This window comes from Balaenoptera ricei, chromosome 12, assembly GCF_028023285.1.
Source record: "Balaenoptera ricei isolate mBalRic1 chromosome 12, mBalRic1.hap2, whole genome shotgun sequence".
NCBI classification, from domain to species: Eukaryota; Metazoa; Chordata; class Mammalia; order Artiodactyla; family Balaenopteridae; genus Balaenoptera; species Balaenoptera ricei.
Genome location: NC_082650.1, coordinates 31,672,594 through 31,695,305, shown reverse-complemented (window position 1 = coordinate 31,695,305; position 22,712 = coordinate 31,672,594). Strand labels below are relative to the sequence as shown.

General features: G+C 38.6%; 1 protein-coding gene across 1 annotated transcript in view; it reads left to right on the top strand.

Moving 5' to 3' along the window:
* ENPP3 (ectonucleotide pyrophosphatase/phosphodiesterase 3) overlaps window positions 1-22,712 on the top strand; it is a 90,209-nt gene that overhangs the window by 14,366 nt on the left and 53,131 nt on the right. The window contains exons 2-6 of the mRNA XM_059941941.1: window positions 6,785-6,925; window positions 10,043-10,118; window positions 14,449-14,586; window positions 16,354-16,479; window positions 19,536-19,596. Of these exons, the coding sequence (XP_059797924.1) occupies window positions 6,785-6,925; window positions 10,043-10,118; window positions 14,449-14,586; window positions 16,354-16,479; window positions 19,536-19,596 (542 nt within the window). The remainder of the gene's footprint in view (window positions 1-6,784; window positions 6,926-10,042; window positions 10,119-14,448; window positions 14,587-16,353; window positions 16,480-19,535; window positions 19,597-22,712) is intronic.

The window sequence follows — 22,712 nt, the reverse complement described above, 5'->3', positions numbered from 1 at the left end:
ACAAATACATACATATACCTATGCATATACCTACACATATATACACATAAAGTTTGTGCATAATTTCAAGTGGTCCACAGACCTTCCCTTTAAGCCGATCCATGTAAGCACATGAAATCTTGGCAAAGTTTCTGCTGTAAGTACAATTGGCATGGGTGATGGGACTCATGTTTTCACTACTCAACAACAGTGCTTGAGTTACTTTTTAAGTCACATAGTGCTTATTAGAAATGTTACCTCTTAAGGTACTGTTATGGGCTGACTCATTTCCCCCAAATTCATATGTTGAAGTCCTAATCCTCCGTACCTTAGGATTGTTTTTGGAATAGGGTCTTTAAAGAGGTAATTAAGTTAAAGTCATTAGGGTGGGTCCTAATCCAAGATGGTTGGTGTCCTTATGAGAAGAGAAGATTATGACACAAAGACATCAGGGAAGTACACACACAGGGAGACCACTGTGTAAAGACAACCATCTGCAAGTCAAGGATAGAGGCTTTAGAAAAATGCAACTCTGCTGACAACTTGATCTTAAACTTCTAGCCTCCAAAATTATGAGAGAATACATTTCTGCTGTTTACACCACCTAGTCTGGGGTACCTTGTTATGGCAGCCCTAGCAAACTAATATAGGTACCTTTCTGAATCCCCTGAAAAAAGTTGATTATTTCCTCTTCTATTCCCCTGGTATTTCATTAATACTACTAGTATAGCACATCTCACATTATATTATGGTTTAACATGTCTGTTTCTTCTACCAGACTGAAGTCGTCTACCAGACTGGAACATTCTTGCATCTCCTAACACCTGGCATAAAATCTGGGGCTTGGTGGTTCTCAGTTATTATTGTTACTCTGCATTGAATAAAAGCACCCAATGTGGCATTATTTCATGGGTGAGGCTTCCTTTGAGGTAATAGCTATTTCTGAAATGCTGGATGTAGAGAAAGATTTGGATCACATACCTGTAAGGTTGTCATAATTTATAACAATTTGTTTCACTAGACATTTATGACTTAAACCTCCAAGGTCATTTCTGAAACCATTAAATAATTTCAGCAGATGTTCATTGAATGTTTTCTAGGTGCCAGCCATTGCGCTAGATAAAATGGAACAAAATGGCAAGCCTAAACTAATGTAGCCCCTGTCTCAACAGAGCTGGAATGCCAGAGGGATTCCAAGTTTTGGGGAAATAGCCCAGTGCCTGTCAGGGTTTAAAGAAGTGGAGTGAACTCACAGCCCTTATCTTCATGGACTGACACTTGTGGGGCTGCTCTCTCCCAAACACTGGTGAACTCAGGTAGCATGGCGGGACTCCGGTTTTGGGATGTCTCTTCTGGAGATGTCCCTAGAAATTGTGTCATGAATGACACTCCCTTGAAAACACTAAAAACAACAAGAGCCTAGGAAAGCTTGGACATTTTTTGGAAATAAAATTATTTCTGAGTTTTGAAATGAACAAGAGTGGACCACTAGAATTCTAACACTAGTAGGGCAGATCTGCACTTGAGGCAAAGAAAGAGAAGTAGTTCTCCAGACCCCAGACACAACCTTAGAAAAGTTGACTGTTCTGTAGAAGACAATTGCCACACTGGAGGCATCAAATCAGGTTTCTGACTTTTTGAATCATCAGGGGTAGTAATCAATGGTTCAAGTGATGAGCTGGGGTGGGTTTCTCTGGTTAAGTACATTAGTGCCAGCCTCCAAAACTGCAGAGGGTCAGATAGTGAATATTTTAAACTTTGTGGGCCAAGAGGCATAACCAAAGATACTATGTAGGTATGTGTATGAAATTTAAAATGTGTGTACTCACATAGTAAAAGGAAACAAATTTCACAAATTTTTATTGATAAAATTAAAAATAAAATAATAGAGCTTTTTTTCCCCTAGGGTTGGGGGATAACATTTTGTTTAATTGAGGTTCAAAATTACTGTTACCTGTCTTCAATATTCATCTGTGCTGACTGGTAATGAGATTTGATGTATTTCATCTTGAAAAGTGTTCTTTCATACACTTAGGTATGCAAAATACTGATATCAGTCCACAAGCATTGATTCTACTTTATCAATCATTGTTTGGATGTCTAGTAATCCAGGCACTTTATTAGTATTTCAGTTCCAAGAGCCAGGGTCCTATAGTCCATGGTGAGATTTTGCCTTGTCCCTTCCTATATACTGCTGCCTCTTGGCCCTGGTTTGGCATTGCTAGCACCAGTCCCACCTGGACATCTTGGTCTAGATTCAGCTCCAATATTGGATCTCCACTTGCCAAGGGCTAGCATCTGTGCTTTCTATACCACCTACCTATCTGGTTAGCCTTTTTCTGTAATAAGCCCTCCTTGAAGTTGGCCACCTGCCCACGCATCCCTGCTCTTATGTTACTTGAGATCTCCCTGGACTTTTTCTGCTGGACCTGAGCCTAGTATCTACTTCACCTCCACCACCCACAGAGTATCTAGTTTCTCTGAACTTTCCCAGTCTGGCTTGTCCAACTACCACTCAAGCTCAAGTGGGAGAACCAGGAAGGCTAACATTAACAAGACATTAACAAGTGGGCTTTCTGTGATTTTAGAAAATTCCCCGAAATCTGTGGACAGGGGGACCTTGTAGAATGTAAAAAATATTTATGATTGGTGGGGGATGTAATGATAGCTGCCTTTCAGAGCCCAAGTGTTCTAAGCATTAGAATATGCAGAGTGAAGCTTTCAGAACCCAGAAGGTGGAGATTGTTCTAAAACTGAAGGGAAGAAGAATAGTGAGGCTTCCAAGGTTCAAGTAACTTAGAAAGCGCAGGTTCAGATGACACAGGCAGTCTAGTCCAAAGTCTAAATTGCCCAGAAGCTGTGCATTTGCCTGGTGTCCAATGTTTAGGAGAACTGTTAAGAAGTTTCTAAGACTTGAAAAACTCAGAAGAGGTTGGAACTTAGGACTCAGGGGAATTGTTATAGCAGAAAATATGACTAGAGACTGGGCAATGCCAACATCTCTACTGTACATACCTGTACATGTCCCAGGTAGATTCTCTACCCTCAGGAGCTGAAGGATTAAGATATTTCTCCATTATAATATCCAACATTTATTAGCATGGAGATAATCTGAGATCACTTTGAAAATGAAGAATCTAATGTCGAGTCAATCAACTTGTAACAGACATAAGACTTTATCAGAGGCCTCCTGACTTCCGTACCTAATGTTTTCTTGTGTTCTCAAGGTTGAAGGGGGTTGGGGAACAAGGGTGGAAGAAGAGAGGAGGGGTGTTCTGACAGTGTGGGAGATTAAACAACTGGTTACGATAACGTAGCCAAGTTGACATACAAAACAAACCACCACAGAGAGGTAGATAAAGCTAGGAGCACTGTGAAACAGACTCAAGGAGACTAGATAGATTGTCCTAAGTGCAAATAGGCAATTAGAACCCAGAAACCAAGAAAAACTGAAGGCTTAAGTCAGATGAGTACACAAAAGCCGTAGGTCCTAGGAATCTCCTAATTTTGAGGCAAATTGCAATGTAGACTTAATCTATCTTTTATAAAATCAGTATGTCATAACAAAACAATAACAACAAAATACTCTGCAGTGGGAGCCTGAAGACATGGCAGAATCTCGTTTCTGAGAGATCGCTCACCAAGGTGATCTGGGCAGATGATCAAGTCCCTTGGGTCCTCTAGCTTTATCTGTACAATCATCAATTTTGATTAGAATCCAGAGTGAAAGTTTGCAGAAGAGAATCCAAAAGTGCATACAGGACTCAAAGCAAGTGTTTAGACTTGATTTCAGAGAGGCAGCAGTGAGTGGTGGCTTGAAGAGAGATCTTAGTTCCCTGCCTAGGAGTTGAACCTGGGTAGCCTGGATGAAAACCAGGAATCCTAGCCACTAGACCAGCAAGGGGTAGAGGCTAGAAACAAATTTTCCCTGGCTCTTGCCCCCATTGAAAAATGCATTTCTCAAGGAGGCAAAAACTTTAAAAACAGGTACAAAGTTTATTATTAGAGACACAGCATAACAACAAGTGGGAGAGCACACAGAGAGACAGTTTGTTTAGTTAAGACAGAAGCAAGGCAGAGATACACACCAGGAGAGAAAGGGTACGGGCGTCCCCCCAATGAGGAGGAGCCCTGTAAAAGGTGGTTAAGCCATTTATACAGGTCAGTTCTTCCAGTCTTTGTCTTCCTTCTGGCCAATCATCTTGTTTTGTCCCCTTGGCTAATCTGTCTCAGGACCCTCCCCTAGGTGCACGCGCACCCCTCAGCCAAGATGGATTTCAATGCAAAGGTATCTGGGAAGAAAAAAGCAGGACATTATGGCCCGGCATCCCCTGACTTTTGACCCCCAAAGAGCCTTTCTTTGCATGTGTAGTGTCTCCCTTGCCCCAAGGAGGGGAAATATGTTACCTCTTGAGCCTTTACTCAGACAGGGTTTAGCTCCTGTGACTGGTATCTTAAGGTGTCCACAGGAGACAAAGCCTGGCTATTTACCCTGTTTCTGTTGTTACTTCCATTTCAGAGTAAACAGGAGGCTGATTGTAAATGCCTAACCAGGAGCCTACCTATCTCCTGTCTCAGGCAATGCAAACAGGAGGCTGCTTGTAAGTGTCTGGCCTGAAGCCCACTTTTTGCTGCCCCATGAAATGTAAACAGGAGGCCAGTTGTAAATGCCTAGCCTGGAGCCCATCTATCTCCTGCCTCAGATTGATCTTGGCTACATAAAAAAAATCACGTGGAAGGATACTTAAAAATACTGCTGCCTTTGTCAAAAGTCCAGAAGATTCTAATTCAATCAATGTGGAGCCTGGGCTTCAGAATTTAAAAACTTAAAATTAAAAAACTACTTTGGGTGCTTCTAAGTTTACCCGGTACAAAGAACCATTTGCCAAAGGTATTCAAATATGTTTTTGTTCATTTCTGAATTTTTAAAGAACTGGTAGTTCATTGTGTTCCATGGAAAGAAGTCTGCAAGACCGTGAATTAGATTTTCTCTAAAACTTAATTCCTTCTGTTACCACAACAAATGCAGATGCTTCCACTAGTAGATCTGTAGGTGGAATTGGTGAAGTGGGGGGCATAGTGGATGGAGAAAGTGATGGGAAAGAATAGCACAAATCCTCAAAGCCACGAAAGGAAACATGGCTTTTATGCTGCAGATTTTTTCATGAAGGGAGTGCACTTCAATAACAGAAAAAAGGATTTAGCTACAATTTTCAGAAATATTCTTAATATTTATGTCATTGTATATTAGGATAGATTCATTTCCTATTTCTTTTCATGGTCTTTAGGGTTGGAATAATTTGAATAGTGGTTTCCAAAGAATGTACTGCAGTCTACAGGATTTTTATAACCTTTACACTAAAAGAGAGTTTTCAAGCTTTATCTGATTAAATAAAGGAGGTTATCATAGGACTAATGCTCTGTTGACTTAAAAAAAATGTACAACGTGAGAGTTGCGAGTTAAGTTTTATTTGGGGCAAAATGAGGACTGCGGCCTGGGAGACGGCGTTTCAGATGCTTCTGACAAACTGCTCGGAAGAGGCAAGGCAGGGAGCCAGTTTATATAGAAGTTTTGTAACAAAGGGCATGTAGTCTGAACGTCAAAAAATTACTGTTAATTAAAGAAAACCAGATATCTCAAGTTAAGGAATTTAGCGTTTTTCTATGTATGGGAAGATGCAAGAGTCTGGGCTCACTGAAATCATTCCTTTGATATGCACCTCAGCTATCTGGGGGCCAGTATCCTGTGTTTTCATATCCTGAGTTTCCTCAGGGCTCACCGCAGGAAGTGGCTGCAGTCTGATGGCTGCTAGATGGCAGATATTCTTTTCAGCCCTGGGATTCCTCAGGGCTCACCGGCTCATGCTGAAGGGTTGCAATCGTTGATGACTGTGACACCCTTTGTTTACTGACATGGCAGAAAATATTTCATTTATCAGTTCCATGGAATCACACTTTGAGAATTATTGCCTTAGGGCCATTTAAAATAGAAATGTGTAAAACCCACCATTTATTAGAACTCTCTTTGGCCACACTGCTACTAATTTAACTTCTTTCATCAGAAATCAGTAACCCCCTCTCAGCATGAAATATATGTATCATGAGACCATTCTCGTCTATGTAAATAAGAAAGGATCACGTTTAATTGGTCAGTGAAAATTACCTTGGATTTGGGGCTATAGAAGACTTGGGTTCCAGTTCCACTTCTGGCATCTAGTAAATGTGACATGGGACAAGTAAGTCACATAATTTAAATAATCAGAGCCTTACTTTACTCATCTTACAAAATAGGGATACAATGTTTGTAAGGGATTCTGTTATGTTTGACATGAGTTAATGCATGTGAAAACATGTCAGATTATGAATGCTCTAAAATGCAAGTCATAATTATCACATGATTAATACTTTATACAGATTTAGCAGAGTTGGAGTTTTTATATGGTTAAAGCACATGGTTAATATGTTAGTTTTCAACAGTGACAGGAAGTTTATATAAATGTAGAAACTTTCTAGAATTTTGGTAACAAGGTGTTTTGGTTTATTTTTAAAGAAAATCAATGATCATTGTATTAAAATTTGATTATTGTATTATTCTTGTTACATATATTTTGATTAGCATTTAGTAGAAACTATAAGGAGAGAAAGAACAGTTGTCAACAGTGTACTAGAAATGAACTTTCATCTCTCAACACTATTGTTACTTTTTTCCTCTCTCTTGATTGCCCAATCACTAAAGAGCTGTGCTCTTCCCAAACATTTAAAAGTCAGTCACAGCCACGTAATTAATACAATTTCTCTTTGCCAGACTAGAAGAAGGAAGGAGTTCTACCATTTTCTGGTAGAACAGGTTTATACAGCTAACAGAACAATGGATTCTACGCTGAGTTTATCAACGGAAGAACTTGTTATGAGAAACACTGCTAAGAAATACAAAATAATTTGTATTGTAAGTACATTTTAACATTTTCGTCTCTGTAGCTTTGCGACTAATGGTAGGGGTATGACTTCCCGATTGTATTTGTTTGTGTTGCTATTTAAATGTAAAGTTTTAAGTAATTGTGTTTAGTTTTATCCCTTATGACAACTCTAAAACAAAGTGAATCACATTTTGCAAATAAGAAATTTGAGTAACAACAAATTAATATTTGATCAATCTAAAAGGTTGGGATCTGTGGCAGAACACTTAGCAGCACTGATTTTACCATGATTATAATTATATTTATCTCCCAAGTCACCTTTTTAAATTTTTTTGCATGAATATTTTAAGACAAGAGAGTGAGGAATTAAAATCACCGTGTCTTATATTCTTTGTTGGACTCTTGATTTTATCCTATTTTACTTCACTCCTAGAGATGGTCTCTTTTTCCTATTTTCTCTTTCTTGTTCCCTTATATGGTAAGATCTTCCCTGTCCTAAAACAACAACAACAAAACAAAAACAAAAATAAAAAACTTTCCTTGACTTTATTATAGTCTCTTTTCCTTTTACAATCAAACTTTCAGCTCTAGCCATTGTCTCAATTTTCTCACCACCCAACCATGTTTTGTTCTCTAGCTTTGTTTTTACTGTACTCAAGTCACCTCCTCAAAAGTCAGCCCTTCTCCTCTGTCCTTCTCCTGTTGAGTCTCTTAACAATAATACACAGATATTGTGGAGTAATTTCTCATTTCGAATTCTTCTCTCCCCTTGCTTTCATGATGGCATTGACATTCCCATTTTTATCACTTTTCTCCTTATCTGCTTTATTGGCTGATTTATCTTTCTTCTCATTATGCATTTCACCAAACCCTAACTAAAGATCTTTTCTTTAGGAAATCTCACCTTTTTTAATGGTTTTAAGAGCATATTCTCCACCAAGAATTCCAAGTCAGCCACTAGTTCTGACCTCTTGCTGAGTCAGACTATATCACACCACTCCAAGTGCCTGCTTGCTGGCTCCTCATCCAGCACCTTCCTTGTAGCCAAAACCATTTGCATAGTTTTCTCACACCTATACTGCTGCAGTTTTCTCCTAAATTCCCTACTTTTCTTAATGTCATTGCCATTCTCTGTCATGCAAGCATTGTTTGGAGGAGTAAATAAAACAGTGTGTATAAGTATTGAGCTCAGTGACTATAACAAAGGAAACGCTCAAGATATTCTATTTATTCATTATTCTGGGAACTTTGGCATTCTTTTTTAGCTCTTATGCCATTTACTATATTTATCCTACCTTATTAATTCAGGGAATTATTAACTCCTGGGGAGCAAAGTCTGTTCATCGTTTATTTCCCTTCGCTGTAACCTTTTAGTGGGTTGTTAGTACACGTAAACAGAAGCTCAATAGTTTAAAATCATAGCTTCAAAGCTACCCTATTTTTTCTAAATTTTAGTAAAAGTTTTATTTAAAAATTTTTTATGTACCTATTGTGTTTCTAGCATTCTTTTTTCAGCCAAGCTAAAGCCAAATGTTGGTTTCTCAGTGATTTCTGGAGTCCAAAGCACTCCCCTCTCCACTTTGTAGATAGCATAAGATAGTTTAAGATGTATTTGCACCTTAATATCCAGAAGCTTATTGAGAATTACATACTTAGAGTCAATGATTATACAAGATTAAAAATGAACCTTTTTACCCTTGAGGAGATTACAGAATAATGCAGAGAGCAAGTCATAAATATATGGAACAAGTACAAAATCATTAAGAAATAGACATGAAAATTTAACATTACAAAGTTTTAAAGCATCCTAAGGACAGCTAGATGTTTTCTGCTTTTCCCAGCAAGTTTGAATGGCCAAAGGACCAAAAATAAGATGTAAACTGAGATATAGCCAAAATGTAAATCTATGACATATGAGGTTTACCATAGGAAAGTTTCCCAGTGCTTTGTTGCTTTGTAGCGTTAGTAGCCTTAGTCACCTGTGGCTCTTGAGCATCATAATAAGGGAAAAAGTGCTAATGATGTTATTTAATAACTGTTTATGTTTACTTTTCCCTCTCCATCCTCTCCACTGAATGAATACCTGCTGGAAGGTCACTGACCCTTGGGCTAATTTTGAGTCTTCATATAAAAATTGTTTTCACAGTATTTTAACCATATTTTCCCAATCACTGAATTCTCTTCTATTGTAAAAATTAGGTATGTTAATTTTCAGTTGATTTTCAGAAGGAAAACAAACAAAATCTATAGTTTATGCAGGGTTTTTATTATCTAAGCAAATTTTGATGTTGGTTTTTTTTCTTTTATAAAAGTGATTTTTAAAAAAGAAACATAACAAAGTTTATTTGTATTGTAAAATATTTTAAGTAAACTGTGTACCTGTTGCATTTGTATTCTTTATGGTGATACATATTATTTAAGCTCTATCATCCAGTATGCTTATCATTGGACTTAATGGATAGGGAAAGAGGTCAGTGGGAAGAATTCTCTTTAATTTGTATCACAGTTTAATTTCAGTCATAGTATAAGGTCCATTACACTGAAGAGCTTTGTCAGTAGTAGTGATAATGAATGACATACACAATCTTTGATCACGTGACTTCCCGGTTACCCTAAAACATCTGTTTGCACTGCAGATCAAAGCAGATAATTTGCTAGTTAATTAATTGGACATTATATTTTTATATGTTAAATATTCTCATTATTCTCTGATGGTCAGAGTGGGAGAAAAATACCCTGCTTCCTGGGAATGAGGTCGTTAATGCTTTCACAGTTTTGGAATGCTTTTAAATAAATGATCTCCAAACATGTATCTAGTTAAGAAAGGAAAATGGGCAAAGGTAAATGGGCCCTTCGTTTCATTTGTACTTTCACTCAATTTGGGGTTAAACTAACTAGGACTAATGTATTTGAATTTGAAGATCTGTAATAAATAGTATTTTAACATTCTTCCCAAACCTTTCTTACTTAATGCCTGAAAATAATCAGGCGTTAAATAAAATTCTGTCCCCTTATCATTGTTGGGTCTGGTAACGCGAAAAGCTAGCAGGCTGTGCTCCGTTAACAATCACCAAGGGAGGGCGGTTATCTGGGTCTTTGTATATTTTAACAAAATGGTAATAAAAGTCACATTTTTTTGGTAATAGGTTCTTCTCACTTTGTTGGTGGCTGTGTCACTTGCGTTAGGCCTGGTAGCTGGACTCAGGCAGCAAGAAGAGCAAGGTACTCCCCTCAGCATTGTCTCAGAAACTTTCCTTCTTTCTTCCTTCTCCTCACCTTCCCTGTTATAACCTGGACTCGCCTCCTTTCTAGGCTAGGCTAGGCTAGGCTCCCCTTTCTCCCACGCCCCACTTATCAGGAGCCCACCTCTGTGGTTAGCCCTCTCCACTGCCGCTTCTGGACCTTCCTCTTTGACCTCATCTCCCTGCTTCTTTGAGATTCATATCATTCCAGTATTTCCCCCTTTTCCTCACCTTCATAGAGGACTTTGGTAACTGAATCAAAGATTCTTTCTCTCCCAGCTCCTACTCTAATCATTAATATCCTATGATAAACTTGGCTTCGAAAGTCTTAGCTGCTTCACTCCCATGACTTCCTACCACCACTTTTGTACCTTGATATCATGTTAGTATTACCCCATCCCAGAAATCTCACCATTTCTTGGTTAGGCAGTGCCACTTTCTTGAAATGTAGTGCACAATAAAAGCTTCACATTTTTTTCCTCATAAGAAGCAAAGAAAAAATAGGAGATCCGTGGCTCAAAGTATCAAAACACCTCACATCCCTTTTGCCATATCGCATTAGTATGAACAGTAAATAAACCGTTTGCAAGCGATTCAATAAAAAGCACTTTCTATAATCTTACTATGTATTGTTTTGACACTTTTACTAAGGGAAAGTATGAGGTCAAGTGTTAGATAATTTATTCTCCTTTTTTATCTGGTTGATTAACTTCTAATTTGACTCCAGTGGGGAAAGTCTTCTCCATTAGGAGACTCTTGGTGAGGTTAACTGGCAATTTTCCAATTATGTTTTCACTTAGTAACTTACAAACACTCAGTACCCCTGCTGTAACATGGGAACACAGTGGAACTGAAAAAATGGGCATTGGCTGGAAAATTACTGTCTTTTCTTGGTCACTTGGCTGTTGTGTTTCTGAGCTGCAGTACCAGTCCTAGATCTAGCAAAGGTTGGCAGGTCATTTTGGTGGTATTATTCTGATGTTAGTGTGCACAGGTGGGCATCATTTCTCGGTTATGTCATCCCGCAAATCACATAAATTAATTGCAAAAGGCATATCGTAATCTCTGAGCAAAATCTCCAATTATTCCAGCTCTTTCCCTCCCTTCCTTACGTTAGTACAGCTATTGACTGGCTCCCCAGTCATTGTTCCTTATTCTCTTCCTTTCGTCTCAGTCTATCAGGGCTTGTGTGGCATCACTCTCCTCTCCCTCCCACCCAGTGGATGGGTGTTTAACGCCAGCCTCTTTTTGCCAGCATCCTAACATAGTTACCCCCTCATTCTTCCACCACAACTGTTTCCTAAACCCCAACCCTTGATCATCTTCACCATTCTCTGCTCCAATTAACCTACTTTTCATAGGCAATATATATTTTTTCTAGTGTGAGTTTTTAAACTAGTTTTTCTAGTCTGAGTGATAAATTTCTCATTTTATGTGCACATCCTTTTTACCTGTTCTTCAACAATTGAGCACTGACTCTGTGCTAGGCACTATTTTAATTACTGGGGATATAGTGATAAAGGAAACAGACAAAAATCCTTCAAAGAGTTTACATTCTAGCATGGAAGACAGATAATTAAAATTGAGCAATATATATATAATATGATAGGGAAAGTGCTAAGGAATAAGTAAAACTGAAAAGGGGAACATGAAATATTGAGTCAGGGTGGGTGGGGTGTGTGTAATAACTTTTGAGTAAAGAGCTAAAGGAAGTGAGGAAGAAACAAGGCTATTTTGGAAAAGAACATTCCAGGCAAGAGAAAATAGCAAGTGCAAAGGCCTAAGGCAGGAGCTTGCCTGGCATGTTCTACTTAAAGAATAACAGGAGATCAGTGAGCTAGAGCTAAGAGGACCAGAGGAAGGGTAGTCATAAAATTAGATCAACCAAAGAGGAGTTGATCACAGAGGGGTTGGTAGGTCAAAAGAGGGCCTGTGGCTTTCATTCTGAGTGTGATGGGGAGTGATTGGAGGTTTTGAGCAGAGGAATGACATGACATGCTGTGGTTTGCTTTTCAATATGATCGCTCAGGCTGCTGTGTTATGAATAAATGGCAGAGTGAAACCAGGAGAAATAGAGAGACCAATTAGAAAATTATTGCAATAATATAGACAAGCCATATGTCTTGGACCAGGGTGGTAGCATTGTAACTGATGAGAAGCACTTGGATTCTGGAGATCTTTTTTTTTTTTTTTTTTTTTTAAAAGCACTTTTCTTTTTTATAGCTACTTTATTTATTTATTTTTTTATTTTATTTTTGGCTGTGTTGGGTCTTCGGTTCATGCGAGGGCTTTCTCTAGTTGAGGCAAGTGGGGGCCACTCTTCATCGCAGTGCGGGGACCGCTCTTCATCGCGGTGCGCGGGCCTTTCACTATCGCGGCCTCTCCCGTCGCGGGGCACAGGCTCCAGACGCGCAGGCTCAGTAGTTGTGGCTCACGGACCCAGCTGCTCCGTGGCATGTGGGATCTTCCCAGACCAGGGCTCGAACCCGTGTCCCCTGCATTAGCAGGCAGATTCTCAACCACTGCGCCACCAGGGAAGCCCCTGGAGATCTTTTGATGTAGTAGATAGATTTTATTAACAGATTGGATATGGAGTGAGAAACAGAGGAGTCAAGAATGACCTCAAGATTTTCAGCATGAACATCTGAAAATATGGCATTTCCATAATTCAGATGGGGAAGGCTATAGAAGGAGCTGGTTTGGGAAGAATAATCAGGAACTCAGTTTTGGATACGTTAAATTTGAAATACCTACTAGATGTCCAAGTAGAAAAGTCAAAAAGTAGTTGGATATATAAGGCTGGCTTTTGGGGGAAGTTCTGGCTGGACATGCAACATGGTGGTTACCAGCATCATACGTGGGATTTAAAGCAATGTGACCAGGGTATGCCAACCTTAAAGGATTGGAAGATGAAGGGGGGAGAACACAGAAGACTAGGAAGGAGGGCCAGGAATGTGGGAGGAAAGCCAGGTGATTGTTTTGCCCTGAAATTCAAGTGCGGAAAATGTTTCAAAGGAGGAGAGTGAATGTAAAAATGTAAAGACCTTTTATGTAAATGGCATATAAACTTTTCCCCTTACTTTCTCACTGGACTTTGTAGCCATCTAATTGCCATGCATGCACTTACTGTTATGCACCTATCTACTTAATACATAGTGCTCTTTGACGTGTATCCAACATGCCATTTGACCTATGCCCTCTCCCAGAGTTGCTTTTAGGAAATTTGATATCATTCTGACTTGTGATCCTGTATACATTTCTCCTGATCTATCTCTGGGAGCTTTCCAGATCTCTTTATCCGTATTGATCCCTTGGTGTGAGTTTTACTGTGAAATTTGGTGAGCACCTTTGACATAATAATGTTTACTCTTCAATTCTGGGAAACTTTATTATGATTTCTTTAATAATATCATTTCCATTTTCTTTGTTTTCACTTTTCAGTACTACCTCCCTGTTTCAAGGTCAACTAAGTAGTGGCCTTAATTATATCTGCAAACTTCCTCTGCCATGTAAGGCAGTATGTTCACAGTCTCGAGGATTAGGGGATGGAATCTTCTTGAAAACCATAATTCTGCCTACCACACCCCTCTATTGAGTTTTCCATTACTACTCTCATGTTTTTATTTCCAAGAGCACCCTGAACGTGATTTCCCTTTTTAAAATTATAGTTTACTTTCTTATTTAATGGATGCGATTTCTTTTCTGAGCATCTCAATATCAGTTGTGTGTTTGTGTGTGCGTGAGCGTGTGTGTGTTTAACTCTTCTGCTCCTTGCATTATTTCCTCTTCAAAAGTTTTTCTTTTTTTCTTGTTTGTTTTGGTCTTTCATGTTGGATGCTATCCTCAAAGGTCTGGTAATCATCTGTTCACATTTAAGAGTAAGACTTGTTCATCTTTTTTTCTCATTATGGCCATCCTCCATGTCTGCTGTCTCTGTGATGAAAGCAACTCCTCCCAATTTCTTCCAAATTTTGAGCCTTCTATTCTGAAGTGGGAGGTGGGGTGGGTAGCTGCTGCTTCATATCCAGACTTTCAACCAATTCCACTACATTTAGCCTCTGCTTGTCCCTCCTACCCTCTCCTTATGGCCCCTGGTGTCTCTGAGTCTGGGACCTCTCTGGAGTCCTGGGGAAAAATCACTCATTATGTATTACTCATTATTTATCACTTTGCACTGATGAGTCATACAGTGCAATAAAAATTATCTAATTGTCCGTCCTAGTCTGTGCTGGGTACTTCTTGTGCTTGCACCATCAAGCTATGAGACTTCGGATAACTTCTAAGCACAGATTTCCTTATTGTTTCTGCAGAATTCTTTCTGCAGGAAAGCTGCAGGAAAAAATGCTTTGATGCTTCACATAGAGGACTAGAGGGCTGCCGGTGTGACGTGGGATGTAAAGGCCGAGGCGACTGCTGCTGGGACTTTGAAGACACCTGTGTGAAATCAAGTACGAATCCTGAGAGCAAGTTTATTAGCATGTTGGTTGTGCTATCGTTAATGCATGTGCAAATGCTCACCTTGTGTATTAGTTTGCTCAGGCTGCCATAACAAAGTCCCACGAACTGGGTGGCTTAAACAACAGAAATTCATTTTCTCACAGTTCTGGAAACTAGAAGTCCAAGATCTAGGTTTGGCAGGGTTGGTTCCTTCTGAGGCTGTGAGGGAGAATCTGTTCCATGCTTCTCTCCTAGCTTTTGGCGGGTCGCCAGCCATCTTGCGTGTTCCTCCACTTGTGGCAGACATAACTCAAAGCTCTGCCTTCGTCTTCAGATGGCCTTCTCCCCGTGTCCTCACAGTCTTCCCTCTGGCTGTGTCCACGTCTGAATTTCCTCTTGTTGTAAGAAGAATACCAGTCATACTGGATTGGGGTCCACTCTACTGACCTGATTTTAACTTGATTATCTGCAAAATCCTTTTCTAAATAAGGTCACATTCACAGTCATGGGGGGTTAAGACTTCAACATTTTAGGGGAGGGACACAATTCAGCCCATTACACCTTGTATTCAGGATCTAGTGTTATCCTGACCCCCCTTTCAGTACTAAAGATAGAATCCACACTTTATTTAGTTGAGGTTGAGGAAAAACAGTCTCCAGTAGATGAAATGTTGTCAAATTACACAAGTTTCAAGGGAGTTTTCTCATGGCTTATCATCTTATTTAGTTTCATTTTTAGTGGTTCTCAAATTTCAGGATGCATAAGACCCCACTGGAAAGCTGGTGATTCTTAGCGATTCTGATGCCAGTGGTCCACAGAACACAACTTGGGAAACCCTGTTCTTGAGGCGGAAGAGACAGTTTGCAATATTTAATTTTCTAAGAAATCAAGGAGGTGGTGGGGGGAGGTGTCTAGTGGTTCGAGGAGAGAAGATTAGGACAGTACAGCTCCTTACATTATGCTCTCTGAAAAGGGCAAGAAGGAGGGTATAGCCTAGTATGGATAAGATCTGTACTCCTTTTAATTCATCTCCAGAACTCTTTTCTTTCTAAGTACATAACATATAATTAAGAATGAAGAACTCTGTGCATGACTGAAACACACAGCTGTCACCTAGCCAATGCATTTGTCTGAGCACAGGGGCTGATATTGATTTTAGTCACTGTTTCCTGGCAGGTGGCCCTAGGAAGCAGTCTCGGTCCAGCCTCTTGCTGTTGTTAGCACTGGGATTTATTGAAACTGATCTCACATTAAGTGCCTAGCCTGGGAAAATATCAGAGGCATGGTGGGGAGCTGATCAACCTTTCTTTCACTCTCAGCTGGGAGGTACCCTGCCCGCCTACATTCTTACAGACCTGACCATGTTCCTGTTACTTCTGTTGTCACTGCCACTTCCTTGTCTGTCCTTAGATAAGGCTGGGCAGGCTGCTCTTGGGTGGCAACAGTCACTCAAGGTTAGTAGTTCTTTACCATTGGAAGTTCCTACCCTTGGGTGGGAATAGGACAGGTGTTCAGAGTTTCTCCAAACTCAGAGGTGTACCTGATAGGTAGACTAGAGCTGCAGCTTCTAAAGCTACATTTCTCTCTGCCACCCATGCCAAACGAAGAAAAGTGGTGGATTGCCCCTTATTCGTATTATGAATTTTCATTTATGAATGCAGATAAACCAAGAATTTGACCATAGGATAATACAAGAAGAAATGCATGGAATTTGTATTTTTGTTATTGGATGCTTAAATTAAGTTGTATGCTCAAAACCGAATTGTGTAATTTTCCAGCTCGAATATGGACGTGCAATAAATTTCGTTGTGGGGAGACCAGACTGGAATCCAGCTTTTGCTCTTGTTCAGATGACTGTTTACAGAAGAAAGACTGCTGTGCTGACTATAAGAGTGTTTGCCAAGGTAAGCAGGTGTTGACCCATTTGCCTCTGTGAGTTCAGTGACCCTAGAGCTGGCCTAGGCTGCAAACATTAAAACAAGTCAAAGAATTTTTAGCCACTGTATGTGGAAGAAAAGACCCAATGTGTTTACTGTGGGAAGAAATGGGTTTTGTGCACGATAGAGGAAGGGAGCTCATAGCAAAGATATTATAGAAGAGAAGAGAAAGGTTAACATTCCACATGTTCTGTAAAGCAAGGTCTTTTTCAGTCCAATGACTATGCTAGACATTCTTGTGGTTTGAGACACTGGACGGCAGATCCTAAAGTTAAAACATCGCAGAAGGGATTCTCTGGCCTGAATAGCAGGTAGTTAAAGCAATGTGATTGTTGAAACAACTATGTCCTCAGTGGTTTAATGACTGATTTAGGACTGGCAGGGAGGTAATGCAGAGAGCCAAGGTTAGAATCCAGATTATTCAACGTCTGATTTCACCTGCTTTACCACTTTATAAGTGATGTAGATTTTTTAAAAAATCACCAATCCCTCTGCACATCTGATGAGACTTAGGAAAAACATACATATACACATAGCAACAAGATTGCTTCAAGCTATCAACCCCTTTTTCCTAACACCACACCCAGTAGAGCTAACTAACTTACATGTGTAATATTTTTAGACAAAAAAAGAGATTAAGGTGAATTTTGATTTTTTTTAAATAAGAGGAAAATGTTATAGTAGAAACATTATTAAATATAGTCCCTCAGTAAAAAATAAGTTTTACACTAATAGATGAATCAGTTTTTATGCAAAATATAACTGAAAATCCACTAAAAAGGGCAAGCAGAAAGGAAAGTAAAAGCCTGAAATGGTAAGTCTGTTTTTAAATAATAATTGATATTTAATAGTGAATATTGTGTCATTAAAAATCCCCCTAAATTCACAAAGGCAAGTGTAGTTTGCAGTTTGCTTATTTCTCTAATAAGTTCAGTGAGCATAGTGCCTCTGAGCTTTGTGGTCTCCTGCCTTCTGTCCTAATTTTATAACTCTTAACTTTTTATCTCAGTAGTGATCCTCAGGTCATGTGGCAAATTTTCTCACTGAATTCATTGCACAACATTTCTCGAATTTAACAGAAACAAAAGTAATTTTTATAAGCGGTGTTGAAGTTTACCTTTACCACTAATTAACCACTTTGATGGTGTTCATTGAATCATTTCAGTTTATTTTTTAAACAAAGGTAAATGTTTTCTCACTCTAAGAATTCAACACTTTAAGATTGTTAAATGGTTCTTGCCAAAATTGTATCTCCAGACCGTAGTTGGAGGGAATTTGAATAATTTTTGTGCAAGAAACCAGCTAGTTAACTTTTATATTTTAAGTTCAGAATTTTGAAAAGAAATATGATGAATTTCTAACATATGGAAAGAATAGTGTGTTTAACCGTATGTCCATCACCTTGCTTCATTCGTGATCAACTCGTGCCCAATCTTGTCTCATACCAATACAGTATGAATGTTAAGCTGGCTCAGAGGATTGAAGAGACTAAGTATACCTAGAACTGAGAGAATGTTGGAATAAAATCACTAAAGATGTAATTTGTGGTGCGACACAAATGATTTGCTTTGCTACAGGACAATTTATCTGCTATCAGATAAGAATCAGTTACACTGCTATTAGTTTTCTAACAATTAACTGCTACCCTTACTAAGTTGTAAAATGAATAAGTGGTAAAGAATAAGCTAGATAAAGGTATACACTCCTTGGTAACTAGATAATCCATAGGTGGGCTTTTAAAATAATTCCCAGCATGACATTAAAATGAAGTTTAATGATCAGTCCTCCTTTTGCTTATTTTCAAGTTTTGGGGTTTTTTTTCTTAATAAAATACCTCCAACCTCTCTTTGAAAATTTTAGATTACTTCAAAGCAAATCCCAAGGTTAATATCATTCATCTATAAATATTTTCAGTGTGTATCTAAAAAAGATGAAGATTTAACAAAATTAGAATATCATCAATATATCTAAAAATGTCTTCAATAATTATTTATTGTTAACAAATGTCCAATCTGTGTTCAGATTTTTTTGTTTTATTATATTAAAAAAAATTTGTTTGAAGTAGGATCCAAACAGATTCCATACATTGCAACTGGCTGATATATTTCAAGTCCTTTAAAAGTGGGTTCTCCCTTCCTTTTTTCCACCCCATGCAATTTACATGTTGGATACATGGAGTCACTTGTCCTGTAGAATTTTCCAGTCTGGGTTTTGCAGATTGCATCCTCTGTGACTTAAGCAGTTTGTCATCCCCTATATTTCCTGCAAATTGGTAGTTAGAACTAGAGGACTGTTCAGATTCAGGTGTTTATCTTTCTATCTATCTATCTATCGATCTATCTACCTGTTTACCATGTACCCTTCACAGGTAGTGGTGTTACTTCCATCAAGAGGCACATCTTGTTTGCTTGTCTCTTTTTTGGTCATGTTAGCCATTGATGATCATTGCCTAGATCCATTAGGGGTTGCAAATGATGACATTCATATTCTATTATTTCTACTTCATTAACTAGTGGGAATGTTCTATAGACAGAAACAACCATGGAGTGAGAATTTTTTAGTTACGATCTGAAAAATTTGTTTGTTTGATTTTCCCCATTTGATGTTAATATCAATTATTCTCATTGGCTATTTCTCTTTTTTTTTCATGCTTTCTTTTCATTTTTCTTTAGATTATATACCTATATTTATTAAACTCATTTTTCCTAGCAGTTGGGAAAACACTGTCCTTGAGGGAAAAAACATTATTTAAAAAAGAAAGAAGAAATTGTCCCTTTCCAGTTAAAGGAATTCCCGTTATTTTCTTGGTAAAGATGGGCTTCCTGGTATTCAGTTAGTGTGGATTACTAATCTGTGCAAATCGCTAGAGGCACTGACCTTGCCAACGTGTGAAGTAGCATTTAACATGTTCTGGAAGAATTTCGTCTTTGGAGGAACATGAATTAAGTCGTTTGGAAAGAGCATGTCCATTGGACATTGGTTTCTCTTTTCTTATCTAAAGATTTTGATCTTATGCTTTTCAGGAGAAACCCCATGGGTGGAAGAAGAGTGTGGCACAGCCCAGCAGCCTCAGTGCCCAGAAGGGTGAGAAGGACATGGGCACATTTATTCTCCTTTAACAGCTTCTCCTTTAACAGGCACGCAGGAATGTAGCTGAGAGGCAGGGTGGAATTTCCCCCACTCTGTTTACATCTTAGAACAAGACAGTTAACAAAAGATTAGATTCCTTGTGGCTTCCAACTCATAACATACTTTCGTTTGCTTTATTGTTTTAAAAGCATTTTTACATTAAGTTATTATATTCATATTTTACAACAATGACTTAAAAAATGGTTGAAATATTTGTACTAACATCCCAAGGTCCTACGATCAGGATTAGAATTTAGATCTAAACGACTCCAGCCAGGACTCTTTTCTATTATCATCCTGGCACCTCAGATTTATTCTCACTGAGGGAAGGGGAAGAGGATTGTCCATGGATGGCCTCACAGGGAAAGATGGACCTTGAAGAATGGATGAGGAGAACACTGCCAGATGGGCACGGGTGATGGACATGTGAGGCTCTCCTCACCCCACCCTTGGCACACATTTCCTTCACACGTTTCTGATGGTTGCTCCCCGGACTTTGCCCACCCCTGGAAACGTGCCCCACGTCACCTCCCAGTCAAGGTGGATTTCCCCTTTTCCTCTAGTTGTCCCTTCTGCCCTTTACCTGCTGCACTCTTCTGGCCCAAGCAGTGGGAGGATGACAGTGAGATAAAAGAAGGAGAAAGGAATATCTGACTATAGAAAGAATTGATGGAGACATTTTTAGATAACGTTATTTCGTTTAAAAAAAATGTGTGTGTATAATGTGTCTGTTTGTATATCATGTTACTTTGGTTTACACCAGTCCTCAGATCCAGCTGCCCTCTTCAGAAGCTTCTAGGTAGAAGAGTAAAGAATTTGGAATAAAAAAAAAAAGACTTGAGTTTTAGTCCTGGTTTTGCCTGTGGGACTTTGCCCTGGTAACTTCCCTAAGCTTCATCTGTAAAATCAGAATAACAGTAAAAATAATAACAACAACGATAATGTGCCAAGTTCAGAAGATTTCATATGAGAATTGAATCAGCATCCTGATCACATAGATGTATGACCCTGGTTTTTTTTTTTTTCCACGCTTAAAATTTTTTTTTTTAAATAGAGGACTCTTCTGAGCAGTTGTAGACATACACACGTACAGATGCATTTATATTTCTTTTACCCCCAAACCTGAAATCATGTGAACAATGTGTCAGACTTTATTAAAATCTTTGGAAAGACCATTAGTTCAGTGTTTTCCCTTGGTGAGTGACCAGCACCAAGCCCTGCATTTGAAGCTGGGAACCCTGGAATTCACACTGCCAATTATGCAATACTAGAACACTGGGAAGCATTTCTGGCTGGCTCAGCTGGTGATCTGATGTTACCCTGCAGCATCAAGATTGAGAGACCTTATAGTTTTATCCTAGTTAGTGCAGATGCTGTTCTTACAGAAGTTTTTTTTTAAAAACCCCCTACCCTGTTTTTAAGCTGCGTGGTTATTTTGATGGCATATTTATAAATATAAATTTAAAAATCAGCATTATGCTACTGACTTTATGAAAAAATAAGTATTTTCCAACGCAAATTGCAATATGTCACTTCAATTTCGTGATGAATTTTTTACACATTGTAGTTAAAACAGTCAAAATTTTCCATTCTTATTTTTTGAGGTGTAGTCCATATACACTGAAGTGTTCACACTTATGTGTACAGTATAATGAGATTTGGAAATTCAGAAATCTGTGTAACCCACAGATACAGAATATTTCCATCTCCACAGAAAGAGGTCACGTTCAGATTTTCATCACCATAGATTCTTGTTTTAGAACTTCATATAAATGGAATCATACCATATATCCTCTTGAGTCTATTTTTGTGTTCTTTTGTTTTTTGCTTAACCCAATGCTTTTGAGACTCCTAAATGTTATTGCATGCATCATTTATCTCACATGGGCTTTTGCAACGTGTGCTCTCTGTGAGTAAAACATCGGTCCCATTCTTTTTTCATATTATTTCTATTTGTTCTTTAGGGGTCAGTTCACATGTCATACCCCCTGGAGAGCCTGCTCTCACCTTACAAAGATCGAATCTGACGTCCTCCTATGTACTTGAAGAGCATCCTGTACCCAAATCTAGTCATTAATCACTTCTGTTTACTTCTCAATTTCATCCCCTAGATAAGGGCTGCAATTCCTTCATGCCTTTATTCTGTGTCTGGCACAATGTCCGACTCAAATATTTGTTAAATGAGTACAATAAATACATATTCTGGGAAACCAAATACACATCCTCCAGACTCTCCTCACAGTTTCTTTTACAATGTGCAAATAGATGGCTATGCTAATATTTTTTTCTAGCTCTACTCAAACACATTGAAAAGAACTGAAATCATTTTTCTTACTTTGAGCTGGTATCAGCATTCAGAAGTTTCTTTACAATACTACTGGGCCTTTGTCAGAATTTTAAAAGACAAATTCTAACCAAATTTCTTGAAAACTTATGTTCTTGTTCAAAAATTTAGATGTGAAACCGCTTGAGCACTGAGTTGAAAATTCCTTTTGGCATTCTTATTTGCATGCACTATGTTTGTTTTTGTTTTATTTTTGGCCACACCATGTGGCATGCAGGTTCTTAGTTCCCCGACCAGGGATCGAACAGCGCCTCCTGCAGTGGAAGCAAAGAGTCTTAACTGCTGTACCTCCGGAGAAGTCCCATGTGTGCACTAAGTTTGGAATTTAAGACAAACTTACTCTGTTAATAGTTATTATTCATAATAGCCCTAAACTGGAAAGTATCCAAATGTCCATCAGCAGAATGAATAAGTTGTGGTTTATTCATTCACTGGAGTTCTAGACAGCCATGAGAATGAATGATCTACAACTGTATGCAAAAATACAGATGAATCTCAAACATAATGTTAAGTAAAAGAAGTTAGACACAGCAGAATATATACTGTATGATTCTGTTTGCATATAAATATAAGTACAGAAATAGACACAGCTAATCTATGCTGTTAGAAGTCAAGACACTGATCGTCTGTGGTGCGTGTTTTGCAGAGGTTAGTGACTAGAAAGGGGAACGAGGGAAGGATTCTAAGTAATATTCTGTTTCTTGATCTGGGTGATGGCTACACAGTG